The sequence below is a fragment of the Aphis gossypii genome, chromosome 2, assembly GCF_020184175.1.
Source record: "Aphis gossypii isolate Hap1 chromosome 2, ASM2018417v2, whole genome shotgun sequence".
NCBI classification, from domain to species: Eukaryota; Metazoa; Arthropoda; class Insecta; order Hemiptera; family Aphididae; genus Aphis; species Aphis gossypii.
This window is the reverse complement of record NC_065531.1, coordinates 15,027,560-15,048,912: the sequence shown is the minus strand read 5'-3', so window position 1 is coordinate 15,048,912 and position 21,353 is coordinate 15,027,560. Positions and strand designations below refer to the sequence as shown.

Sequence of the window (21,353 nt, the reverse complement as noted above, 5' to 3'; positions counted from 1 at the left end):
AGTCATTAATAATGACACTATTTTCACCACACCCGCATTTGTTATCTCAGACTTACAAATGCGTAACATAACAAATTTACGTTCAGAAATTCAAGTATAGCTTCGTTAAATTAAAAAATAGAGTGAACCGACCAATTATGAAATTTAATGGTTAAACCATTATGTGTTCATAAGTCAGCTTTTTTACGACGATACAGTTTAAATAAGCGAGTTAAGAGTATTTTTAAATTGTGCTATTTATAAACTCAATACTCGCTAAAAAATTTAATTATGGTAAGAAACTGATATACGAACACACGATGTTTTTACCATTAAGTTTCATAATAAGTCGATTAAATTTAATTTTGAAGCTAATGAAAATAAATACAAACTTCTAATTGTAAATTCTCTACTTTACGCACCTGTAAGATATATATAACCAATATGGACGTAATTCTTTTAATTTTTTACCGATAATATCATATAAGTAAAACTTAATTATTTCGAAAAGACAAAAGTATTACATTACCAAGCCAATATACTGCAGACATACTGTAAAGATAATGTTTAAATAGGTGTAAATTAGCATAGATACTTTGAAAATTTCATTGTGTATAGAAAATGATTTTTTAACTTTCAATAATAAATAGTGGAATGTGTCAAATTTTAACAATATTTTTAGAATTACAATAATTACAATTTTTCAAAATTTAAAAAAAAAAAACTAGGAATTACCAAATTTATTTGAATCCTTCCTAATTAAAAATAAGTACATTAATTATTAATATAATACCTATACTGCTCAGAATCTAAAATGTATAACTTTTAGAAACACATCTACTCTAAAAAAAAAACATTGTTTTTATTAGTAATCGTTACACTGCAAAGTTAATAAACTAAAATATGTTGTCAATATAATATTATAGTACGTACTAAGTTTTTTTTCTTCGACGTAAGAAAAGTTTTTATTTATAAGGTCTGTACTAGCGAGATCGATCTATATTGTAATACAAATTATTTAAAACAATATCAACCAAGAACATCGGACGCATTTACGAAATACAAATATTTTTAAGTAATTGCGAAAATAATTTTAGTTGAGCGTATGTTAACATTTTTAAGATACTTTATATATTCACGATAGTGATTGAATGAATAAAATAAGCCATTTTAATCCAAGCTCTGCATATTTAAGTTGCTTCTTCGGGTTACATTATTCCGCCGTCAACATTATACATTCCGAGGTTTGGGATTTTAGAGTAGCATTAAACAAATAAAATAAATTCTAATGTCTTATCCCTTATTTGTTAGAATTTTTTTCAAGAAGAAACACCCAACTTAATGTTAAATATACACTTAAAATGTTTTTATAAATATGATAAGTGAAAATTCGATTGCGTCACTTTTATAAAACTATATGCGTATGTTAATATATATTTATGACTTCAAAGAACAAAACATAAACCTCTAACAACTTTTTTTAAATATTCTTTATGTAATTATAAATAGTTATTAGTATCCAGTGTTCGTTATAGAATCTTATTGACCGTACGGTATATATAGCTAAAAATATTTAACTACCCACCTAAGTACCTAACTATTTATAAAGAGTTTAAAAACACGCTTCGAATCTCAATATCACGATAACTATCAATTCGTTTAGAGTAATTATTATACTAAACGTATTTGGATGTTTTCAATCAACGACACGACTCTTCGCGAAAGAATATAACATTGTATTTACTCGAGCTAATTTTTATGCTTTAACATTCGATACATCATTCGTACCAGAGATACTGCAGATGCAAAGATAACGGTAAATGATGAAAATTACAAACCTCTACATAGTGTATATAACATTATAAAGGAGTATCCGTTGATAGTGCATAATGTTTTTTCAATCTACATTCTTATGGCCGTCTGCAGTCACCGCGACCACCTACTACAACAATGTTAATGACATTGACACCTACGCCCAATAAGGTCATCAGATCTGGAATAGAATATTCAAATAATGTCACGGAAGGGTTATCGAACTCGATCGATCAAATCGTGAGACGCGAACATTTGACGTATTCGAAAAATGTTCAGTCTTATACTATATTTTTAATACTATCGTTGTAGTAACACTGCGCAAAACGTCTGTAGAAAATTAGAAAACTTTTCAATCACCCAACTAGTCGCAGTCGTGGTTTGTTCATATTTTTAAATTGATATCTTTGTTTGTTGTCTAACATTTTTTGAAAATTAAAAGTTATCTCGTCGGTTCTAATTCAGGAGTCCTATTGTTTGCGTCGAAAACCTCAAGTTTTAAAACTAAATACAAAATAAAATAAAGCCCATTTGAATTCAAAAGCAAAACTTTTTCATCATATATATTATATATGTATAGTCCGTGGAGGTACACGTGAAATATTTACTAGCAAATTGAACATCATCAACAACTTTGTACTTATTTTTTGCGACCTAACCAAATCTAGCTCACGTATTGTAATAATAATTGAATGTAATAATAAGAATTATATTGTCTACTTTAATTTTACGATAGTATATACGCATTTCTTTTTGTCATCTGCCAGAGGCGAATTGGTCTATCGAAATATCGGAAATCTTGCAGACAATTGAATAATAAAATAATCCGGTTAAATATTGATTAACAAAATTAATTTTAAAATTATTAATTATTATCCACAATAACATTTTTCAAATATTTAGACTAATTCTTAAATACTAATAGATATATACTAAACCGTAAAAAAGAATTAGAAGAATTATTGTGTAAACATTTTCTATAAATGTTATAATTTTCAAAATATTTCAATTCTTTTTGAGCCATTGAAATATAATTGAAATTTTCTATTTTTCTTAGAATTCTTTCTATAGATGTCCTATTGTCCATACAATGTATTATACATTCATAAAATATGAATAATGATGTTCATTAAATTTTTATGACAATATTCATTGGGCCTATAACGTTTAAGTATGTATTATGAATATTTTATATTACTATACCTACATGATGACATTTTCAAAATATACCTATACTGTAATTTTAATCTATTACCTATTAACACCATAAACGAATTCACGCTGTATTACGGTTACAATGGTATTAATTCAAAAGTTAATAACAATATATCAATATATTATTGTTATGATTAAAATAATTAATAAATATTAAATGGTTTTTCGTAAAAACTAAATCAACCTATCTTATTACGAATAGTAAAATTAATTACTTTAATTGCAATATCAAAAAACATATCATAAATACACAAAATAAACTTAGTGATAAAATAGACAAACCTTGTATACTCAGAATCGTTTTTCAGATGCAATGATGTATAATTAAATTCAAATTTAACACTTCCAATATATGTAATACAATTGACCCAATTGACACCAACTAATTTACAGTCGATCATATCTACGTATTCGCATTTTTTTTGTTAGAAATCATAAATAAATATATTCACCAATGCAATAATAGATATATGTGACCATTTAAATATTTTAAGAGTTGATAAAATCATTAAATTTTAAAACATTAAAAGTACTACTAGTTAAAGTTCTAACAAACTATTTATTATTTTATTTGTTTTTAATTTTATTTTTTTTTTCAGAATTTGGAAAGAAATTTGTTGATTACCTAGATATAGATAAGTATATTAACTTATTACCTCTATACTTAAAAAAAGTACTGTTTATTGTGTCTATTTAAAATATAATCTATACTATAAAAGCAAGTCCCGATTTTTTGTCACGCATACAAATCCTCAGCATTCAACGTATCGTCCTAAGGGACGCCTAGGGTAACCTCAGGGAATTTAATAAGTTACATAAAATAAGTTTTGGGTCTCTCCTGTACCTACAGTTTTAATTGCGGCGTATATGTACTATATATTAAAATATTATATTATTTATATTTAAATAATTGTTTAAAGCGTACCTATAGTTAAGCAATTGCCCACAACCCACCTCAGAATGTGTGTATAGAATCTACGATGAATCAGTTATTATTTTCGACGTAAATGAAATGTGACAACGGCTCGGTGCTTTGAACGGTCCTACGGGGTTTGAAGTATAAATCACTGCGTTCCAACTACGACTGACGAACTTACATTTTGAGACTAGAGTAGTTAAAATAGGTTAAAACGCATCCAATAATAATAATAACCAATAAAAAAATAGTATAATAAGTCAGTAGAGCGCTGATTGGCTGTATGATGCGAAGACCCACAGAATGCCGCATGCAGCCCAATGTTGTTGATTAATAATCATTATTATTTTTATTCATTCAACGACGTTATAATATTATTATATAATATATTTCCAGGGTATAAGAATAATGATATTAATGCGAGAAAAAATTGTTTTTATTATCTATAAGTAAATTTATAAGAATTTATAAACACCTTAAATTATTATTATTTTGCGTAGATACAGAGTGTGTACATTTTATAGCATTTTACGATCGAAATAACTATGAACAAAGAAATAGCCCCACAATTTTCAAACAACTATCTGCGGGGGCGGAGCGCGCTGGTGACAGCTATAGTGGTATATACTATATATACATTAAAAAGTCATTCAAATTTATAGCTATTAAATATAAACTAATTTAAATAACAAATAAAAATAAAGATTTATTTATTTTTTTTTTTTTTTTATTAAGTACAGTTTTAAATTAGACTATAATTTTATCTCCGATTGTATAATTGTCTATCTTTTAATATTTTTATTGTAGCACATTTATCTTTGCCACAAACATTGCCTTTTTGGGTTTAAATCAATAAAAATTTAGTTTATTTTTTTGAAATCGTATGTTATTGTAAATATTTGCTTTCTTAGGCCGAAAAAAAATCTCGACAATCCATCCCTGGGTTCATCTTGACGACGCGTGTTATTTTTGACACTATACCCACTTGGCCACTTATATAATACCAAATATAATAGACTGTGCACGTACACTGCGATATGGGTAATTTTTCTAGGCGTATTTTTATTATCATCATTCTATTCGACTGCTGGTAGACAAGTATATAAGCTGACGAACACGAAATGATGTCGGAAAGACTATACATTGAATTTCCCAAGCGACTTTGGCGATGGATTTAGATTGCCTTGTTACTTTTATCCATTTGTTACTGACAATCGATTGAATGGTACCTATTTATTACGGCGACGGTATACGTTTAAAATTTGTTTGTGCACATATAATATGTAAGTATAAATTAAATACTTATTGTTGTACTTGTGATGTTTAATAACATTCAAATGATAAATGTATATACGCAGAATGATGTACCTACCAAACATTATCGCCCGCATGTTTTCCTTTGATATTGAATTTATTTAAATACGAATTTTTAAGTATACTTAAAGTTATAAATAAAATTTCTCATATAGATTATGTATACCATTTAAGCAACATGTACCCTATGGCAACACAAACTACTGTTTTCAATTAATGAAAACCACATTTTAGATTTAACAATGATGTGTGTTTTTTTTTGTGTCTACGTACCTACAACATAATATAACTAGTCAAAACTCGAAATAATACTTCAATTTCAAACTTTGGGTGTGGTTTCTCACGGCAAAGTGAATATCCTTGGTGCATTATAGAGGTCAAAAGTAAACAATAAACATTTCCCAACAGATTTCAAAAAAATCGAGAAAAACAAAAAAAAGTGACGGAAACAGGAATTTTACGCAAACCTATAGTTTTCGACCAAATCGATATTTTTATATGGTTGTAACTTAAAAACTAATCACTGTAAATATTTGAAATTTTCACCACATGTTTATATTATCGTTATTAATACATAGCTAAATTTTCAAAATATTTTGACTTTTTTTGAACTATTATTATAGACAATGAAATTTTCGATTTTTCTGAGAATTTTTTTTTTTTTTTTTGAAGTGTTTATAAAATAATTTTAGATGGTCAAAAAAACTTAAAAATTTAATACAAGGTTCTTTATGAATTGTTTTTTTGATATAATAGGGATTGGTTTATGATTGTTTAATAGGTATCTTACTTACCTACCTCAATTATTTCATCGATGATTCATTCACACGGGTGAACTGGTTGATGAATGTCGACGACGTATTTCATTTCGTTCTTTACCACTTTACGTTTTAAGTTTGTTCTTTTTCTCGTTTATCGGCGCCTTTACCGAACTACACATCACCAAGCGAACCGCCGCATTTTTTTAGTTTTTAAATTCTCTTATATTCCACGGAATTTTCGCCAACGACCATACCACGTTGAATACACCAGTTCTCGTCCGATCACTGAAGTTAAGCAACGTCGGGCGTAGTTAGTACTTGGATGGGTGACCGCTTGGGAACACTACGTGCCGTTGGCATTTTTTTTTTAAACGATATTTATTAACTTATAATTTTTTTTATTAATAATTTTGAGGAGAGATCATTTTTTTTTAAATATTAATTTACATATTTAAATCGATATTCAACGATTAATTACTGAGTTGCTAAATTTTAAGAACCATTAGGACAATATTATCATCAATACGGTTCTCGTTTGAACAATAAAAATTGTATATCCTCACAGAACACTCCTTACAATTTAAAAATCTAGACCTAGGGTTAGGTCAGGTACCTAGATAATAATATAGTCTTTAAAGTATACTAAAAAAATTCAAAATATCTGATTTTGATTAGAATATCATCAAACGAAGAACAAGGGTGGAACGTGTTTGATAAATCGTTTAGTTTGTACCACGCGTGCTGAATGCTTCGATGAACCATATCGTGTTTTCTTTTAAACATAGGTAGGTAGGTACTGGTAAATTATAAAAGACGTATATTATATTATAATATCGATGAAAAAAAAAATATGAATTTCCTAAACGGTGTACGTTAAGTGAATATATATTATAATTTATAATATAATTAAATTACCGACACATACACTGCAGCTGCAGTTAGTGCGATGCGATCCATCGCAATAATAAAACGATTATCCGACGTGCGTGTTATATAGCTAATTAATGGATCAATTAGGCGCGTATTACGCTCCAATCAAATTAATCTTCCACACAATGATATTTGAGTGACGGGTAACAGTTTGATCAATATAGGGTCCGGTGGAGCGCTATATGGTTGTTCCGATATATCATAAATGATGTTATTATATTATTATACGTATATACTAATATACTATATAATAATATTTACCTTCTCGAAATTGAAAATTCTATTTTTATAAAATAAAACGTTGCTCTGGCACCCCGAGGTCAAATTTTTTACTTGAAAATTATTTGATATTATGTCGTTATTTGTAACTCAACCAAACCACATCGATGCCTCGGAAAACCACACTATAAGTTCCGGGACGTCGGTGTGGTCACAAAATTATTTTTTATTAGTTTATGGTTGTACGCATAAGTATAGTAAATTTCGTATTAACAAACAATTATCAAGACAAAATGTTGACCTTGGGATGTCAAGGTAACTGCTTGAAATGATGATTTCTAGGATAAAAAACAAATCAAAATATATTCAAATAAATTATGAAAGTACCTATAAAAAATAAAGCTCCTAATTTACAAACAACTAAGTGATATAATGGTTAGTTACTACTTACTTAGTATAATAGATACAATACAAAAGGACTTAAGGACATAATAAACAAGGCTCCTAGTTGTTCCGAGTTTTTTGCAAGTAAACATATTGAAGCTAATGATTAGTAATAATCGAATGTACTTAAATATATAAAAATATTTTCACTCAAATTTTGGATAAACTAACACTCAATAAATACCCAAAATATTAAGGTAAAAGCCAATTATTGTGTGCGATCTACCTTTTTAAAAATACAATCGCATAAACATTTTGAATCATATTCCATTTGAAATTCAAATTATTGATAAAATTTGTTGAAACACAAATCATATTGTAATTGAGAATGCATACAATTTTAAAATTTTAACTTCTAACGTCAGCCATTAATAAAATTATAAACAAAGTTCCTTTTTTGATATTTTCAATATGTACGTTTATAATAAGAAATTTATACTTAATATTAAAACTAAATAACGGAGTAACATAGCCATGAAGGAGAGTTTAAAGTAGCTATAATCACCCTTGTGTGCCTAGCTTACTGCGTATGTACATTATGCATATAATAATTATGTATTTTTTTTAATCATACTGTTTACAATTAAGCAGGCACTACAAAACTATTATGCAATTATAAGGAAAGAAAAAATACACAGTAGAACTCGTCATCAAACTCTCCTTGTGCAAGTCTATTTAAAAAAGAAACGATTCCTATATTGTATTATTATTTATTTGTAGATACTTTTACTGATAATAATCCGTATTATTGACAGTTAAAATTTCTACCACAATATCTGTTGATGACATGATGACGTAACTAACAGATTTCATAGCATCAAAAAAATAAATATATATTTTGTTTAGTAAATAAAGTTGTGCTTTGTTTTATTACTATGCCTATATTATTATTATTATTATTATTATTATTTTTGGAAGGGAAAAGGTAGACTTTCTTTTCTAGCAAGTCAGCAGCAACCCCGTCCAGCTTTGATGTAAACTGTCAAATACTGCTTCCCATTTGTTTTCGATGTTGTTACAATTAATAACAAATATATAACATATTTTTAAGAACACAGTATAATATATTAAAAATAACATAATTTCAAAAAACAAAATCTGTTTATATGCTAATTCAACAATTGTTTCCAAACTATAATAGTTAATAATTATATAATAATAATAATAGGAGGACGAATTATTCAAACGCGTATTATAATAATAATAATATTAAGAGGACGAATTATTCAAACGCGTATAATATAATAATGTATAATAGGCGTATTACAATTTACAATGATAATATATATGTCGCTTGCCGTTTGGAAAAGACGTGGAAATTCTAGACCATTTATCGCAATGGAGCAGTCCGTTATAGGAATTATAATATTATTTCTAATTTCGCTATGACGCGAAAGCAGCATATTCGAATAAAAACAAAAAAAGTAGTAATTCAATAACTGCAGTACATCATACAATAACAACAAGATTTTTCATTTTTTTACAAATTAACAATTCAACTATATAATAGATAATATGCAGCTGTTAGCTTAAGTAATAATGCTATTTAAGAACGGTATATTTTACAATAATTTAAAAACCATATACCTGTTAACTTTTTTTTAAAAAAAAAAAAAAAACATTAACATTAACAACCATTTCCAAAACGTCGTTGCAATAATAGGCCTAAGAATCAATCGATATGGCGATAAAATAATTGAGGAACAAAATATTATTTCAAATGTCACAACGACTGAAGTTATAAGTCAAATTTTACAAATGGCCTAGACATAATATTATATCATAGATTATATAGATGATAGGTATATACATTTTTTATATAATATACGAGTCTCAACAGTTACAAACACCATATACAAAAATAAATAATAAATATAGTTTTTAAATATATACATATAACAGTACATCCCATGGGTACACGCTTAAATAGCATAACAGTGTGTATCTTATAGGTAGCTATACGTAGATAAGTATGGAAGTAATATTATAGGTATATACTACTCGCCTAAAATATACCTACCAAGTATGATATTTAGTATAGATAGTAATAGTATAATTATACATCTATACAATAAAGGCCTTATTCTTACAAATAATAATAGAAATCAAAGTGAAAATATTAAATAGTGCAGTCCGCGACTTAACTATCATGTGTGATAAGTCGAAATACAATATATTATCACATGTACCTATAGTCTTTCGATTCATATTACGGCGTCGTTATAATAATAATACGAATTATAAAAATGAAGTGAATATAACAATAATTATACAATATAGCAGAATGTTTGGACATTTCGTGACCGAGGGGGCAAAGATAACTTTAAGCTTTTTAATTTTAAAATTCTCGTAATCCTATCTTATAACTGTGATATTATATCAAAATAATAAACATTTGACGACCTTAAAAGTTACCTCTACTGGTTCTACTACCCCCTCGTCAGAGTTTCAGTCATCAACATTTGTCATGCTACATTATACTTTGGGTAAAAATGAAAAATCTTTAGGATAGAGCCTGCAGTATTGTATAGTAACTATCTAGTATCTAAATACTCAACGATTTATTATCATATCAACGTACAGTGGCGTGCCCAGGAATTTTCAAAGGGGGGAGGGGAGATAAATTTTGTAAGTATAATAATACATTTAAATAAATTGTGATGATCCAAAGACAAAAATAAATTAAGGATAAAACCCCTAACCTCCCTCCCTGGGCACGCCGCTGCGTTCGTAAAAACATGACCGGAACTGCGAAAACAAATAGGTGTCGGTGTCCACATTATTTTTTTTAATATTAAAAGATCATAAAATTATTGTCGATACGATATTAACCAATTTTTACTGATAAATGTTTCTACTTATGGAAAAAATCTGGACATTAACCCCACGCCCAGTTACGATCTTGCGCACTATAATATCATGTATAATATAATTATATACTGCCGCATGGTAGGTAGGTAGGTACACTATATTTTATAACAGTATTAAAAGAATATAAAATATATATAGCAAGTATACGAGAGGTCATACATGAAATATAGGTCATATTATATAAAGTGTATAGATGATTAAATGGAGTCAGTAACCCTAGCTCTGCAAGACGTATGTAGTGCAAATATCTTAAGTGCAATTTAATTTTTTTTTTTTTTTTAATGCAATTTTAAATATTACTAATAACCTCCTGCGATATTTTACCGCGACAATGGGTAGGTCGTTCAAAAAAAAAAATAAACTTCACTAAAATACTCGCACTGCATCACGAACCGTAGCCAGGATTATATACTGACGATCCAATTAACAAACATACCTACTGCCACATATATATATATATATATATACATATTATCGATAGTGCAGTCGTTATACAGCGCGATCATTTCCACCGTTTGTTTTGTGACGAGGTGGATCGTCGGGAGACTTCGAACGATCGGACGTACTCGGGCATGTCGCCGACGCCCACCAGTATCCGGGTGTACAGCTTCTCGGTGTCCACCCGGAAAACTTCGTACTTGAGCGTGTTCAGCCCGTCGGCCCGGTAACGTTTTTGACTTGTGTGCACCAACTTGAGCCGGATGGCGTGAGCGAGCGGTTTACGTTTGACGTGCTTGACCATCGTGTACCGAGCCAATCGCTCGGGCGGCCTGGTGATCGGCAACCCGACCTGTTCCAATCTGAAATATGACACAGATTTAAGTATTTTGTTTTGTTTTGTTTTTTTTTTTCTAACGGAAAAAGAGGTGATCGAAAGGTTACCGTGAAGGTGATACAGTATATTAGTATATACCCGCATGGGCGTAGCTAGGATTTCAATCTTGAGGGGGCAAATTAATATTCGATTTTTTTATTTTAAGTACTTAAAATATGTATTATTATTTTTAAATTACATCAATGACAATCGTCTAGAGTCTTTGCAAAATTAAACTGTTATACCAATCGCTTATTAACATTAATTAACACGCTATTACCATTAATTCTATGACCTATGACAATTTTTCATTTTGTTTTTCAGATTTTTGAAAATTTTGAATATATACTTAGAGTCCATAATTCTTCAAGTACCTACTTAGATTTTTTATGACATTTTAGAAATTTCCCCTATGATGATATAAACTTCTTCTTTAAAATTTGAACCGCTGTTTTACTGCAGATAATTTGTAAGCAGATGATTTTATTTAAAATACATTTGTAGCTTAATGAATAAAAGGAAATTAGAGTGCTTAGGGATTTATCCTATAATTACTACACATATATTTGTATATAGCGCGATCACTGCCACTTCTGCGAGTATACATTTATACTTTTTATATATTGTAATGATAAATTATACTTTCTATTTTTATAATAAATATAACGCACATTTTTAATTATCACTCATAAACTCGATTTAGGTATAATCAAAAAAAAAATTTTGAATTTGAATTATTAAGACGTGCAATTTTAATACACGTCAAGGTCAAGCAGTAGCATCACTTAGACCCCGTGATAATATTTAAAATTCTATACTATAATATTTTTGTCTACGTCGAATGTTCATTCACTCTTGCACTAAATTTTCAGACTCCTCATTAAAAATTAAAATAATGACCTGCCAAAAATGTTGCGTATTCAGAAAAAAAAAAATTAATAAACCTTATTGATGTCACTTTTAGTCCAATGCTTTTACATATAATTATTTACTACAAACTCAACCAGTATTTTTTGATATTTATTATTTTTAAATAAAATTAACAGGTAGCTCGAAATAGGTTAAACCATTATATAAAAGTATAGTGTGTATACCTATATTATGTACTATGTATATGTATTATGTATCAGCGTTTTAGCTGCAATTGTTGTGAATACCTCACGTAGTCACGTACTTACTAACGTTATATACGTGTATATATATAGGGTGATTCAAAATGTATGTTATAGCCATTTTATCATAAAAATATAAAATATCCATAATGAAGAACTATTTTGAATACTTAAGTTTTTAGAAATGTCTATAAGATGTTGGTAGCTTTTATATATTTTTATAATATTTTGTATGAGGTTTTTGGAGTCAACTTAAAAAATTCAAATAAAAACCTACATCGCTATATTTACTTTTTTGTAATCCTATTACGGAAATATTTTTCGGAAATTTTCGATACATAAAAATCGAAATTCGGACTAAAAGTTTATGAGTAATAAGTATTTAAAGTGTTGATGAACTAAGTGAAGTAGTTAGAAAATATTGGTGTAGTACACCGCTCACCTAAATTTTAAATACTTAAAACTCATAAACTACTCCTTCTAAATTCAATTTTTCTGAATCAAAATACCCCAAAAAAATTCTTTACGTTAGGATTACAAAAAATTTTAGGTTAGTATTTGAATTTCTTAAGTTTATCCCCAAAACCCCATCAAAAACATTGGAAAAAATATTAAAATGACTTAAGTATCATCTCTCAGATATTTCTATGACAAAATACTTTCGCACTAAAAATTCTTCACTAGCCATTATGAATATTTTATATTTTTATGGTAAAATGGGTATAGCATAAATTTTAAATCACCCTATATAATACAACAGTATGTAAATATAAGTAGGTTAGACTTATTACGATGGTACGAAATAGGATGGAGACTTTAGGGTATTAGAGAGCTCTCTTGCTTGAGAAGTATTGACATAAAATGTATATTAATCACAAATGTATGCGAGTGCCTACACGCGTATGCACCATTTCGCATTCGCCATACATAACTTCATGTCAAAATATAATTGTACGTGTCATTCGTTTTATCGGTATAGGTTGGTGTACGCTATATTGTACTGTTAACATCATATGATATTCTAATATATTTACCACTTTACCATCCATCCTCTCAAAAAAATTCATAGTTGCGCCATTAACTATAATGAGCATACAACATATAATAATACAATACTGAACTTACATTTTGCATGTATACTTATAAATATCTAATATAAAGTACTTACCTATATCCCATATCGTCATCTTCGCCACCCCAACCCCAAAATAGATTTGAGTAACCGTTGACAAGTAAATAATGATCCGGTCTTATGTTGAACACTCCGCCAACCAATTTGTGGTAGGGTAATCTTTATATTTGTTAGCAAAAAAAAAATATATCATGATTATACAGCTAGTAGAACATATATTAGGTATAATATATATATATAATAATGTACTTATTTAATATAACTTTGTCTAAAATATAACTATATTTCAGTTTTAATTTTCTAATATTGTAAAACATTTTTAATTTCAATTTTAAATTTAAAATTCCTATAAAATTACAGTCTTGTAAAAGATACTTCTAAAATTGTATTTAAAAACAGATATAAATACATCCGTTCAGGAAAATATTTAAAATACTTTTAAGAACAAATACAAATAATACTTGTCACGTATTTAAATACTTTCCAAATAATTTTTTCATTTTACTTTTTGCTAGCTTGTTGGCTAAAACTAATTTTGTATATTTTACTAATTTAAAATTGTAATGTTTCATTCAACCTAGTATAGGTATTATTAAACATTTTTGTACGTTTATGAGTGAAAAAATATTATAAATAAAATTAAATCATTCAAAAAAAATATTGTTTAAACTTTTAAAAGAATTTGATTTTCAATACATTTACTCAATTACTTTACAAAACTGTTAAATCGTTTAGTTATTTTAATAAAATATAGTTAATTATATGAGATTACATCCACTATGTATGTATGTATGACGTCTATATAAATAACTATAAAGAGAAATCGCGCGTTTTATTTGTTTTCGGTGTACTCAAAAACTGCAAAATCAAATTCTGAAATGATTTTCACCATAATTTAAAGAATCTCAAAAAATGTAGCCTTAGTCCACATGCAATTATACGGTTGACCAAAATCCTGCCCCCGGAAAATTAAGTGGAAAAATAACAAAATAATATCCTGTGCCACTATTTTTGAAAACTCCTATCCAAAATATGATTCATTACAAAAAGAAGAAACAAAAACATAATAGTATTATTTAAGACCAATAAAAGTTAATTCTTTAAGTTTTCCTCATGAATTTAAAATTCGTAAAAATCAATTTCCTGGTATTATCCTCGTCGCAATATCCGACATATTATAAACTGTGACGTACCATAGAAATATAATATATATTATACCATCAATATATTTTGAGCGCGTAGTTATACTTGGAAGTAATCCTATTTTTTACGATTAACGATTACATAACATTTATTGCTCAACAGTAAGCAATACATATCATACGTATTATAGTTATTATTACGTGCCTACATACTTCAACAATGTAATTTTATATGCCAACGTTGAAAGTCTGCGAGGGCGTTAATCCTATATTGGCTCTTTCGATATACCATTTATACTATCCGACGCCAATTAGAGTACCTTTATAAAAGCTTATATATAAATACATATGCACATTATCAAATTTATATTAATACCCGTCACGTATCACTATCAAACAGACGGCGCAGTATAGGTAGTTAATCTAATAATTGGGTCGACGATGACGTTGCCATCATTATTTTTATGATGGGTAATGCGTATTGGTTCGTATACTTATTCTCTGACCTTTTCTAGTTTTATATTGGACATTAATGTACCCACTATAAAACCAACCGATCGTGAATATTTTTAAAAGCTAAAACAGGGACGCACGATAGATATAATATTACGTAGGAAAGTATTTTTCGCACACAGATAAAATCAATGACGGAATGACGGTTTTATACTTGCGGCGTATTTTTCGATTCATAATAATATTCGGTAAAAACGTTTCGTATTTTTTCAATACCTAATTTGATTTTAGTAACATTGTGGTACCTGTATGACTAAATTATCATATTATGCTATACGTTTTCCGCTGTATATCAATTGCATGTATGCTTCCTCCAGTTACTCCGTTTATTTAAAATTTTTAATGTGATTAAACGGTTTGTAATAGTTTACGATAAACGTTCCGACAAGTTAATGTATACAATCTTACCAGCAATACACCACGCGTAGCATGAAATGTTATGTGCTTACATACAATGACAAAACTTAGTTACGTTTTAAGACATGTACTTCCGGTACTACATGTACTTGGATCAAAAACAAATCCCTATGAACCCGGCTTGCCACAAGATTTGCTCCTAACATAATATGACACTGATAACTCCTGTCTCTTACGACGATGATTAATATTTAACACAAACTCTATGTTGTATATTATTTAATCTAATATTTTATATATATAGTAACTTAATGAATACACCTATTCTCATAAAATAATAGTCTTTTCTCAAACAAAAGACATATACTTCAAAAATTTTAGTCGGTATAGTTAAAATGAAGTACAATAATAAGTAATAACCGAAAATTACACGATAATTAGATGACATTGGGTAAATAACGTAGAAAAAACGTACAATGCAGATTTGATGCATCAAGTTAAAAATGGAACAAAAGAACAGAGCAAAAGAATTTCAATTTCTCAACGATAATCTTTCCATCTTAAATGGGTTTATTAAATATTATTATTTAAGTTATAATTGTCAATGTTAAATTTAACTTATTAAATGTATTTATTTTGATATTTTATATTATTGTGTTTCAATATTTTTTATTACACTTCATACATATGGATAATAATGATTTGAATTCTTATGACCTATGATCATAATATATTATATATAAGTGTATACTATAATGCATGCTTACTGATATTTAAATTCATTGACGGCCACTGACAGATGTCTGGGAAATTCTGGACAACTGTACATGTTTCTGTCGTCCTCTGGCAACATGTCCACGTCATGGAAGACATAACAGCCGTATAAACCTTTATGCCAATCACCTTCACCTCGTAGGCCGTAAGTTCGGTAAATCGTTAAAAAAGCTGCATTCATAATTGCACCTTTATTGAACGTTGCATTGCTGACCTATATAGAGACAAACGTTTTATGATGTCAGTTGTAAAAATATTAAATCTCTATAAACTATTTACTACATTTTTTAACAAATGGCTGAACATTATTATTTTTTTATATTTAATAATAATAAATACTGTATACTATAACAATTGCAAGTATGTACAAAGAGATAGAAAACATGTGTCGTAGCTATGATGAGAAAGAAATCAAATTTATTTGGAATAATAAATCAAATATACCTAAATGTAACCTAACTAACATCCAGACCCATGTTCAAGATTTCTTCAGAGAATTATGAAAAAAATATGAATACTATAAAAAAATCATTGTATTTATACAAAAATTTTAATCATAAAAAGTGTTTATTAATTATAGTTTTTTGATTTTTACATTATACTTCAGGATTCTTACAGAAGAAAACTTATTTTATCAATTCTATAAAACCTATTGATATTAATGACCTAGATGCAAAAAGCCAACGATAGGGGGCTGAACCCCCTTGAACACGCGGTCCTGCAAACATCGCATCCTATGCCAATAAGCATTAAATGTTATAAAAATATAAATATTTTTCCAAAAGTTAACACTCTTACTTTTAATTATATCAAACAAAAACAAATTGTATTAAAATTTGTCTGTAATCCCCTCGTACATTTTATCGATCGCATAATATGCACACAGTGATGCGCTGCAATGTAATAAAATAGTAAAAGAAAAAACCCGATTACTTACTAATTAATATAAATTATTATAGAAATGAAGTTTAAATTCCAAATAATTAATAATAAGCATATATTAGAGAGTTGCTCAGTTGCGCAGACACTTAATACTCAATAATCATACTAACATATTATACAGATACTCCTAGCTTACAAGTTTCGTAGCGTAGTCATTCGTTTCTTATACCTGTTCGACGACAAATATTTTGAAATCCAACTGTTGTCTTTTCAATACCGGTATGAGCCTGTACAACAATGTCCATAAATGATCCTTTCTGTCCCTGTAAGGTATGATGATGCACACTGAGTGTCTAGCTTTACAATCATCCGGTGCCCAAGAACCGCCCACGCCCATTGATCCAACTGCGTCCACGATTTCCTCTTCGGTCATATTAACAGCAACGCTATCCAATTTCTCAGCACCGTCTACAATTTTATATTCAAAAATTCAAACAAAATACACATTACACGTTCGATAGGTCCGTTACGCATATTCTAATGTTTTGAAACGTGATAAACTGATAAGTGTCATTGGTCAAATTATACACTTGCATCCCAACTAGCTAAATAAGTAGGTACTAGATTGGTACATTGAAATATCCATATTCGAAAAAATAATATGGATGTTTATAAGATGGAAATCAAATGATGACAGAGTAATAGTATTTCGAATGGAATGTGAGGTTTAAAACAGTATGAAATTTAATTATTATTATAAAACTTGAGTAAATTTTTAATCGTTCCCCGATTAGTGGATTCGATGATAATTAATTCTTAAAATTAAAATTATTTTTACGAACTTAAAAAACTGTTAGGATAATATATATATATGTTAATGAATATACATTATTATAATTTATAAATGTCTCGTATTGTCTTGGATGTTTTAATATTTATAACTAATAATTCTTCGAAATCAGTAATATGAAAGCAGCTCTAGCGACTTCGTAACTAACAATGCCAAGAAAAAAATTTCTCAAACACAAAATTACTATAAACGAATGTTTTATTTAAAAATGTAACCTAATTTTAATGCTCTTGTATATAAAATATTAATTTGAGTTAACAACTATAATATGTATAGGTATACTTATGTGTTACAAAAGTAACGTAGATATTAAATTAAAAGTTTTTTTTTTCGAAAAATCAAAAAAGTAACTATAGTTAAGTACTTAACTTATCGATTTGATTTAATTTTAATTTTCAACTCGTTAATTTATAAAATTGCGACCATAGATATACTTACATAACACTGGTGGTATTTTTGGACACCATGGTTTTGGTCGACATGGCTCTAATCGTTCTGAAATAACATTTGCCTTCTCTGCATTTCTGTGTAACTCTGCTAATTTTCCCATACAGTATCCGTTAGCTTCGTTCTTTAACTGAGTGACGAACAAATGAAGGTTTGGCGGTTTAGACTTCAACAAACGTTCTAACTGGAAATCTTTATTTTGTACACTGCTAGCTGGCTAATTTTTTAAGAAAATCATTATATTATTTTAGCGAACTAAATAAGTTTTAATTCTAAAATTATATTAATAGCTATACTTTATTTACTAAAAAATACTTACATCTGGTTTTAATTTTGCCACTTGTAAACTGTTGGCTTTCAAAGAATTTCGTTTTTGTAAAGCTGGAGCCTGTAAAATCATTCATACTAAAATGTTTGTTTAAGTAAATGCATAAAATATGCAGAAATGAAAAAAATTCTACAAATTATATCGAATCTTTAAAATATAAAACTACGCAGATAATTATCGATTTGTTTTATACATTATATAAAAAACAATTCTTACAGTATGGGATGATAAAGCTTTCCAATCATTTTTCATTAAATTTATTATTATTATTATTATTATTATTATTATTATTACTATACGGTTTTTACTACTTGTTAATATAACTATTATTAGCTATATTATTTCAATGTAATGTTCTTAATTATTTATTTAATCGTTAATTTTTTTAATTCTCTAAATTGTAGTTTGTCCTTTAGCTTCAAGATATTTTGAATCGAGTTCAACCCGTATACATTATACAATATTATATATAAATAAAAAAAAACAATGTAGGTACTGTTTCATGTTTGTACCGTATAAACAAAACGTAGTCATTATTTACAACGGTTTTTTACTTTGAAAAATGTTAATTGGACACTCCAAGTACCTACTCGGAATTAACAATAATAATGCTCACAAAGCTCATAACACTTAAATGTCGACCAAAAATAAGGGCTGAATAATGAATACTTTAGTTTTTGAAGTTTTTTATTTTCTATAGCAATTTATTATTATAAACTATAATATATAATATACACATATAACTAGGTAGGTATAGGAACATAACTAAACATTTTTATGAAAAAACCAGTTTGTATTAAATTGATAAACTTTGACTTAAAAACAAACATTTTATAAATCAAGTATACATTATGTCATTATGATGATAGGTGTGTATATGTTTGAAAACTGGTATTGCATAAACATTAAATATTACCATTTTTTATATTGTTTTTTTTTAGGGGGAGGGAAGGACTATCTGTGCGATAATCATTAAAATACTAAGAATTTTGAAGTATTTTTACTACTTATATGAGTACAAAAAAACCATTGTCATTGTAAAACCAATATAGGTATCTATTTATCACTTCGTGTAAGAAATTAAAACGTTATAAAAATATATTTGAAGGCTTGATCCACCCCATCACGAAAGTAAACATTGTTACGCTACCAGTTCAAATTTATGAACTAATAACAATTAACGTATATTTTTTTTCAAATAAATATACGTTAAGTTTCGTAGACCGAGTCTGCGACGTGAGTATAAATGAAAAATTTACAAAAAAAAAAAAAAGACTCACGCGAGTTACAGCTAAGAAGCACATGGCGAAAACGACGATCAGCACTAAAACGAACGGAAGCACCTTGATGGTCCATGCCCAGATCTTTGCGGTCGGCGTGTAGCGAAATACTCGGGCTTTTTGTACTCTCACTACCACCATGACATGGAATGATAAGCCTCATGGCTCGCCTGGCATGAACGCGATCCTTTGGCGGCAGCTAACAAGGACACGCGAAAACCCGATGGGTATATGTAATATTATAGCGACGTAGTATTATTGTTGTAGGTCATCGTCGATCTCGCCGACGGTTTCTGTCCGGGAAAACGACAGGAAAGCAGCTGTAGCGAAGCGGTCATGTCGCTCCGTGTACCGGCCGATCTCGGTCGACTGCCGGACGGGCTCTGCGTGGCGACGAACACTCGCGCATAAAAAAACCATAAAATATAACTACGATGAACACGCGATATAATAATTAACGACGACGTTACGGTTTGTTTTGACGGTTCCGAAAAGCGTCAGCACAATAATTTGTCAGCGGGCATAACCTACCGGTCCGCAGCTTTACTATGTATTATTTCGGTTGTTACGCCGCAGCGTGCCAGCAGAGAACTATTCCGTTCAACGCGGTCGCGCACATGCTTATTGATTTTCTCGGCCATATGACCGGCACCACTCCCGGGCCGAACGCGAGCACGACACACGCGTATAATATATTTTTATGACGCGTGTACACAAGCCCCCGGATTAAGGGTTGGCCAGGGGAGGCACGACCCCCGGGCCCCGGAATTTGAGATATTTCAGAGGCCTGTGGATTTTACGTTTTTTATAATACCTAGGCGCAAAGATAACTTATTGAATGTATAATATTATAGTACGTATCATTAAATAGCTGTAGTTGTATGTGTTTGAAAACAAAAAATAGACTTTTTAAAACACTGAATAATAGTTCTGAATTTCTTTTTTTTTTTTGAGGAAGGGGTTAATATTATTATTATCGGCGTAATCGGAAATTTATACGATGTAATGTCTACCAAAGAAATTACTTCAGCAAAACCTAAAAAAACGTTTAATTTTTGTACGAGTTGCATTTAATGGTTTATTGTTTTATGAAAAAAAAAAACTATAATTGTATTATTAGCCATTATAGATAGGTATAAAATTATTAATAAAGACGATTTTTTTTTTTCATAACAGTGCCTCAAAAATCTTAATCCGGATTATACGTACAGGACGATTATAGAAATTATAGTACTTATAATACGTATTTACATAAGTCGCA

The 21,353-nt window shown here is 28.8% G+C and overlaps 1 protein-coding gene and 1 non-coding gene across 2 annotated transcripts; one reads left to right on the top strand and one right to left on the bottom strand.

Moving 5' to 3' along the window:
- Positions 1-6,237: 6,237 nt before the first annotated feature.
- On the top strand, positions 6,238-6,356 carry LOC114120159 (5S ribosomal RNA). Its single transcript, XR_003592094.1, has one exon. It is a non-coding gene; the product is annotated as a 5S ribosomal RNA (ribosomal RNA).
- A 2,275-nt stretch (positions 6,357-8,631) lies between these two features.
- On the bottom strand, positions 8,632-20,698 carry LOC114120142 (beta-1,4-N-acetylgalactosaminyltransferase bre-4-like). Its single transcript, XM_027981960.2, has 7 exons — positions 20,093-20,698; positions 18,804-18,872; positions 18,476-18,701; positions 17,417-17,655; positions 16,299-16,519; positions 13,556-13,678; positions 8,632-11,261 (listed from the first exon to the last, which is right to left on the bottom strand). Exons 1-7 carry the CDS (start codon positions 20,231-20,233, stop codon positions 10,964-10,966), a joined length of 1,317 nt encoding a protein of 438 aa, XP_027837761.1. The 5' UTR covers positions 20,234-20,698; the 3' UTR covers positions 8,632-10,963.
- Between the last annotated feature and the right edge of the window lie 655 nt (positions 20,699-21,353).